The sequence below is a fragment of the Salvelinus sp. IW2-2015 genome, linkage group LG11, assembly GCF_002910315.2.
Source record: "Salvelinus sp. IW2-2015 linkage group LG11, ASM291031v2, whole genome shotgun sequence".
In the NCBI taxonomy this organism is placed as follows: Eukaryota; Metazoa; Chordata; class Actinopteri; order Salmoniformes; family Salmonidae; genus Salvelinus; species Salvelinus sp. IW2-2015.
Window position 1 is genome coordinate 47,317,074 of NC_036851.1, and position 7,773 is coordinate 47,324,846.

Genomic DNA, 7,773 nt, shown 5'->3' on the forward strand with positions numbered 1-7,773 from the left:
TAGTAGGTTGTAGTTCCAGTGGTTATTCAACGCTACATGGTAAAACAGCTAGTGTGTAGTTCCAGTAGTTGCCTACACCGCTACATGGTAAAACAGTAGTGTGTAGTTCCAGTAGTTAGCTACACCGCTACATGGTAAAACAGCAGTGTGTTAGTTCAGTAGTTAGCTACACCGCTACATGGTAAAAAGTAGGTGTAGTCCGTGTTATTACACCGTACATGGTAACAGTAGTGTGAGTTCAGTAGTTAGCTACACGCTACATGTAAAACAGTAGTGTTAGTTCCGTAGTTAGCTACACCGCTACATGGTAAAAAGAGTGTGTAGTTCCAGTAGTTAGCTACACCGCTACATGGTAAAACAGTAGTGTGTAGTTCCAGTAGTTAGCTACACCGCTACATGGTAAAACAGTAGTGTGTAGTTCAGTAGTTAGCTACACCGTACATGGTAAAAGTAGCTGTAGTTCCAGTGTCTACACCGCTACATGGTAAACAGTAGTGTGTAGTTCCAGTAGTTAGCTAACCGCTACATGGTAAAACAGTGTGTGTAGTTCCAGTAGTTAGCTCACCGTACATTAAAACAGAGTGTGTAGTTCCAGTAGTTAGCTACACCGCTACATGGTAAAAGTAGTGTGTAGTTCCAGTAGTTACTACACGCTACATGGTAAAACAGTAGTGTGTAGTTCCAGTAGTTAGCTACACCGCTACATGGTAAAACAGTAGTGTGTAGTTCCAGTAGTTAGCTTACCAGCTACATGGTAAAACAGAGTGTTAGTTCCAGTAGTTAGCTACACCGCTACATGGTAAAACAGTAGTGTGTAGTTTCCAGTAGTTAGCTACCGCTACATGGTAAACAGATGTGTAGTTCAGTAGTTAGATACACCGCTACATGTAAAACAGTAGTGTGTAGTTCAGTAGTTAGCTACACCGCTACATGGTAAAACAGTAGTGTGTAGTTCAGTAGTTAGCTACACCGCTAACATGGTAACAGTCATGTGTAGTTCTAGTAGTTAGCTACACAGCTACATGGTAAAACAGTATGTGTAGTTAGTAGTTACTACCAGCTACATGGTAAAACAGTATTAACTACCGGAAACACTACCAGGTTGAATCCTACATCAAGCTACTGTAAATTAGTTAAATTACTGGTTTGAACTAGATGTAGTTCACTACTACACAACACTGGTTGTAATCAGGAAGCACTTAGAAAACATCCCATAGCTCTACTCACAACACTGGTTGTAATCAGGCCAGCACCTAGAAAACATCCCATAGCTCACGTGTACAAACACGCCCCTAGAGCCCTGCACTCAGGGCATCCATACTGATAGTTTGATTGAATCCCAACTCTGCTTATTCTTCAACGATGGTCTTCCCAACCCTCTCTGTGTGTAGGACTGTCTGTGGGTTCAGCGCGATGTGTGCTGTTTCCAGTGTCCTCTCCACAGCTTCTCTGACTCTGCTGTCCTCAAGATCCAGGGACGCTTTGAACAGCACTTTCTGAGGTAAAACACCACATACCTACACATATGTTGTAACTGGTATAACAAGACTACTGTTCCCACGATGCAATTCACCCACACAACGCGTGGTGTACAGCACTTCCCTGAAGGTAAAACACCACATCACCTGTCCATTATGTTGTTTATGTGGTAATAACAAAGACTACTGTCCACGATGCAATTCACCCCACACGACGTGTGGTGTAACAGCACTTCCCTGAAGGTAAAACACACATCACTATCAATTATGTTGTTATGTGTAATAACAGACTACTGTTCCACGATGCTAAATTCACCCACACAAGTTGGCTGTTAAAGCACTTCCTGAAGTAAAACACCACTCACTGCTCACATTATGTTGTTAGTGGTAATAACAAAGACTACTGTTCCCACGATGCAATTCCACCCCACACAACGTGTGTGTAACAGACCTTCCTGAAGGTTAAACAAACAACACATCACATTACATTTCATTTTAGAAATTTAGCAGACACCTGTTTCAAGCGACTGACAGTAGTGAGTGGTATTCATTTTAACCATAACTAGCTGAGACTCAATATCCCAATCATAGAAGTACTATTCCCTCCAAAATTATTTCATCACAAGTCATCGTGTAGCAAAAAAACAGTGCCTTTTTTCCTTTCTTTTTTTTTTGTGCTTTTTCATCTTCATATAGCTTACAGATAGCATTTTCTTTTACATAATTGTGAAACAACAACATATCACAGACGTAGCAAGAACATTTTCCTCAGGCAAAGTCAGTTGCTAGTAAGGAAAAAACAAGTGCTTTTTTGAGCTTATAGCTATAGATAGATAAAACCTGCTCTTCATGTATTGGTATTTCCCCACACAACACTACCCTGCAAAAAAAGAAAACAACAACATCTACTAGAGACACATACACAGTAAAGACACTTCACAATAAAACCCTCATATATTACTGTGTTTTCCCTGTAGGTCCCAGTGATGATTTACCCAGAGGTTGGTCTGACTGCCCAGTACTGGATCCCCTGGTGGTGGATTCTCATAGCCATCCTGGCTGGTATCCTGGTGCTGTCTCTGCTGGTCTGCATCCTCTGGAAGGTACCAACACCTAGTATAACACAGAATAAACACCTCTATTACTGTTCCTACATATCTCTATTATCCTGGTGCTGTCCCTGCTGGTCTGCATACCGTAGAAGATACAACACACATCATATGACTTACCATACATATGGTACATTAGTTACTGTACCTACATACAGTATAAATACACAAGTATGTGGACACCCCTTCAAATTAGKGGATTCAGCTATTTCAGATGTAAAAAAAATATTAATTGAGCACACAGCCATGCAATCTCCATAGACAAACATCGGCAGCGTCAACGTGGCACCGTCAAAGGATGCCACCTTTCCAACAAGTTTCCAACAAATGTCTGCCCTGCTATAGCTGCTCCGGTCAACTGTAAGTGCTGTTATTGTGAAGTGGAAACGTCTAAGAGCAACGACGTCTCATGGTAGGCCACACGAAGTGGTAGGCCACACAAGCTCACAGAACAGGACCACCGAGTGCTGAAGCGCATAGCGAGTAAAAATCGTCTGTCCTCGGTTGCAACACTCACTACCGAGTTCCAAACTGCCTCTGGAAGCAACGTCAGAACAAGAACTGTTCGTCAGGGGGCTTCATGAAATGAGTTTCCATGGCCGAGCAGCCGTACACAAGCCTAAGATCACCATGCACAATGCCAAGCGTCGGCTGGAGTGGTGTAAGGCTCGTCGCCATTGGACTCTGGAGCAGTGGAAACGTGTTCTCTGGAGTGATGAATCATGTTTCACYATCTGGCTGTCCGACGGACTAATCTGGGTTTGGCGGATGCCAGGAGAACGCTACCTGCCTGAATGCATAGTGCCAACTGTAAAGTTTGRTGGAGGAGGAGTAATGSTCTGGGGCTGKTTTTCATGGTTCATGCTTGGCCTCTTAGTTCCAGTGAAGGGAAATCTTAACGCTACAGCATACAATAACATTCTAGACGATTCTGTACTTCCAACTTTGAGGCATCAGTTTGGGGAAGGCCCTTTCCTGTTTCAGCATGAAAATGCCTCCATGCACAAAGTGATGTCCATACAGAAATTGATTTTCGAGATCGGTGTGGAAGAACTTGACTGGCCTCTATAGAGCCCTGACCTCACGAACACCTCTGGGATGAACTGGAACACCGACTGCGAACCAGTCCTCATTGCCCGACATCACTCCCAGAAGAGTGGAGGCGGTTATAGCAGCAAAGGAGGGGGGACCAACATCCATATTAAAGCCCCTGATTATGGAGTGAGATGTTTGACGAGCAGGTGTCCACATACTGTTGGTCATGTGGTGTATCTCTACTATCCTGGTTGGCATCCTGCTGCTGGTTCTGCTGGCCTGCATACTCTGGAAGAAAGAAAACGGGTTACTTTTTATTTTTATTCTCACATCCACCGGATAGGTGCGGTGAAATGTGTTGTTTTACACATACAAAAAATGTACATCAGCCAACTTATATCTATTTCCATTATTATCTTATCATTCAATGTCTTTGATATTGCCATCTGCGCCATCTGTTTGTGACAAGTCTGCTCTCTCCTCTAGTCCATCTCTCCTTCTCTCTCTTGTCTAGTCCATCTCTCCTTCTCTCTCTTGTCTAGTCCATCTCTCCTTCCCTCTCTCTCTAGTCCATCTCTCCTCCCCTCTCTTCTCTAGTCCAGCTCTCCTCCCCTCTCTTCTCTAGTCCTTCTCTCTCTTCTCTAGTCCATCTCTCTTTTCTCTAGTCCATCTCTCCTCCCCTCTCTTCTCTAGTCCATCTCTCCTCCCCTCTCTTCTCTAGTCCATCTCTCCTCCCCTCTCTTCTCTAGTTCATCTCTCCTCTTCTTTACTTTTTTTCAAACTGCGTTCTCTCTCTTCCTCCCTCCATATCTCTGTTGTAACTCCCCCTCCTCCTCCTCCTCCCCAGTGTGGGTTCTTCAAGCGTACAGAGCGCCGCCCGCAGTACGAAACAGAGTACTACCATGCCCACATGCATGCTCAGCCCTCTGAGGTTGAGAAGCAGGCGTCAGACCAATAGGTTTCTGCCCTCTCCTCTCTCCAAGTGGTAAAGCCATGCACCCTGGCCTGCTCTGCACCCTGGCCTGCTCTGCACCTTGGCCTGCTCTGCACCGGCCTGTCAGTGCTGTGACTTTGCCTGAGTTGTGATCTGTAAACCTCTGTATACCTGAAACAAGTTCATCCTGGCGTTGTAGGAGGTTGTTTACATGTTCTCTTCCTGATGAGATTGTCCTTCCTGTTCTATTCATGAATAATCTCATTTCATCTGGTCATATGTCTCCTGATTAGATTAGGTTAGAATGCCAAAGTGAACTTGTTTCTTGTTTCTCACAAAATGGCGGTGCTAGAGTGTGTTGACAGCATATGGSTATTATGTTGTGTGGTGTGTTTACTTTGCTTGTTGTGTGTCACCTGTTTTGTTCAAACTTTATGCAAATCACCTGGATGTTTTGGGCTTTTGTGGCACATGCACAATGTTTCAGAATCAGCAACCAAAAATCTTCCTTGGGTTGCATAGCAACATCAACCTAGTCTCTCTCTCTCTCTCTCCCACAGTGTGGTTTCTTCCGTCGGGTCCAGTATGAAGACAAAGTGCCTCAGTACCATGCGGTGAAGATCCCCCGTCAAGACCGGCCCCAGTTCCAGCAGAGCCAGCAGAAGGCAGGGRTCCTCCAGAAGAAGGAGTGGGCCACACACTGGAGCGACGGACGCTCCTGAACAACATCAACAAACAAGGACTAGAATAACAACAAACACCCATTCAACCCTACGGCACTCACTAACTCTGCAGTGGAACAAACGTGTGCAGACTGACCGTGTCACAACACTGTTGTGCACATTGAGGCTATGTCCCGATTCATCACCCTTCTTCTGAAGTGTGCACACTTCCCATCGTGGATTTATCAATGGTGAAAACTCGCTCAAGCCAATGGTATTCTACTGTATTCTACTGTATTCTTCTATATTCTACTGTATTGTCCTTTTAGAATGACTGGATCAATATTCTGAACTGCTACTGCTGACTGACTATCTGACTGACTGACTATCTGACTGACTATCTGACTGACTGACTCAGTGGGGGAACAAGTATTTGATACACTGCGATTTTGCAGGTTTTTCTTACTTAAAAGTTCATATAGAGGGCTCTTGTAATTTTTATCACTAGGTACATCTTCAACTGTGAGAGACGGAATTAAAACAAAAATCGAAGAAAATCCATTGTATGAATTTTTACGTAATGAATTTTGCATTTTATTGATGACTAAGTAATTTGATACCTCAAAAGAGAACTTTAATATTTTGGTCGAGGAAGCCTTTGTTTGCAATTAGCAGAATCATACGTTTCCTGTAAGTTCTTGACCAGGTTTTGCACACACTGCAAGCAGGGATTTGGCCCACTCTCCTACCAGACTTATCCAGATCCTTCAGAGTTTGGGGCTGTTCGCTGGGGCAATACGGACTTTTCAGGCTCCCTTCCAAGATTTTCTAATTGGTTTCAGTCTGGAGACTGGCTAGGCCATTCCAGGACCTTGAGCATGCTTCTTACGGACACTCCTTAGTTTGCCCTGGCTGTGTTGTTTCGGGTCGTTGTTTCATGCTGGAAGACCCAGCAAGCGACCCATCTTCAATCTCTTACTGAGGGAAGGAGGTTTGTTGCCAAGATCTCGCGATACATGGCCCATCCATCCTCCCTCAATACGTGCAGTCGTCCTGTCCCTTTGCAGAAAAGCATCCCCAAGAATGATGTTTCCACCTCCTGCTTCAGCATTGGGATGGTGTTCTTGGGTTGTACTCATCCTTCTTTCTTCTCCAAACACGCGAGTGGAGTTTAGACCAAAAAGCTCTATTTTTGTCTCATCAGACCACATGACCTTTCCCATTCCTCTCTGGATCATCCAGATAGTCATTGGCAAAACTTTCAGAGGGCCTGGACTGCGCTGGCTTGAGCAGGGGGACCTTGCGTGCGCTGCAGGATTTTTAATCCATGACGGCGTAGTGTGTTACTAATGATAATTTCTTGAGACTGTGGTTTCCAGCTCTGCTTCAGGTCATTGACCAGGTCCTGCCTTAGTTCTGGACTCATCCCTCACCTTTCATGATCATGATGATGCGCCACGAGGTGAGATCTTGCATGGAGCCCCAGGAGCCGAGGTGTTGACATGTCATCTTAAACTTCTTCCATTTTCTAATAATTGCGCCAACAGTTGTTGCCTTCTCACCAAAGCTGCTTGCCTATTATCCTGTAGCACATCCCAGCCTTGTGCAGGATCTACAATTGTATCCTGATGTCCTTACCAGCTCTCTGGTCTTGGCCATTTGTAGAGAGGTGGAGTCTGTTGATTGAGTGTGTGGACAGGTGTCTTTTATACAGGTAACGAGTTCAACTGGTGCAGTTAATACAGGTAATGAGTGGAGAACAGGGAGGGTCTTAAAGGAAAAACTAACAGGTCTGTGAGAGCCGGAATTCTTACTGGTTGGTAGGTGATCAAATACTTATGTCATGCAACATAAAATTGCAAATTCATTCACTTAAAAAATCATACAATGTGATTTTCGATTTTTGTTTTAAGATTTCCGTTCTCAACAGTTGAACGTGTACCTATGATAAAAATTACAGACCTCTACATGCTTTGTAAGTAGGAAAACTGCAAAATCGGCAGTGTATCAATAACTTGTTCTCCCCACTGTATGTGTGCAGTATTACAGTCAGTAAACCAATGCAAGGCATGTACATATAGATTCTCCCCGGTTAGTCAGTCAGTCAGTCAGTCAGCTAGTCAGTCAGATAGTCAGTCAGTACAGTCAGTCAGAGATCTAAGTCAGTCAGTCAGATAGTCAGTCAGTCAGCTCAGATAGTCAGTCAGTCAGTAGTCGTCGTCAGTTCAGTCAGTCAGTCAGATAGTCAGTCTCAGTCAGATAGTCAGTCAGTCAGATAGTCAGTCAGTCAGTCAGATATCAGTCAGTCAGATGTCGTCAGATAGTCAGTCAGTCAGACTCAGTCAGTCAGTCAGTCAGTCAGATAGTCAGTCAGATAGTCAGTCAGTCGATAGTCAGTCAGCGAGTAGCAGTTCAGAATATTGATCCAGTCATTCTAAAAGGACAATACAGTAGAATAATGAAGAATCACGTAGAATACAGTAGAATACCATTGGCTTGAGCGAGTTTTTCACCATTGATAAATCCACGATGGGAAGTGTGCACCTTCAGAAAGA

General features: G+C 44.2%; 1 protein-coding gene and 1 long non-coding RNA gene across 2 annotated transcripts in view; both read left to right on the forward strand.

The window, feature by feature from the left end:
* itga7 (integrin, alpha 7) overlaps positions 1-5,655 on the forward strand; it is a 97,042-nt gene extending 91,387 nt beyond the window's left edge. Inside the window, exons 23-24 of the mRNA XM_070445846.1 lie at positions 2,456-2,581; positions 5,117-5,655. Coding sequence (XP_070301947.1) covers positions 2,456-2,581; positions 5,117-5,278 — 288 coding nt within the window. The 3' untranslated portion in view covers positions 5,279-5,655. The remainder of the gene's footprint in view (positions 1-2,455; positions 2,582-5,116) is intronic.
* Positions 5,656-7,469: 1,814 nt separating this feature from the next.
* LOC139028413 (uncharacterized) overlaps positions 7,470-7,773 on the forward strand; it is a 1,848-nt gene continuing 1,544 nt past the window's right edge. The window contains exon 1 of the long non-coding RNA XR_011480643.1: positions 7,470-7,504. This is a non-coding gene — a long non-coding RNA (uncharacterized lncRNA). The remainder of the gene's footprint in view (positions 7,505-7,773) is intronic.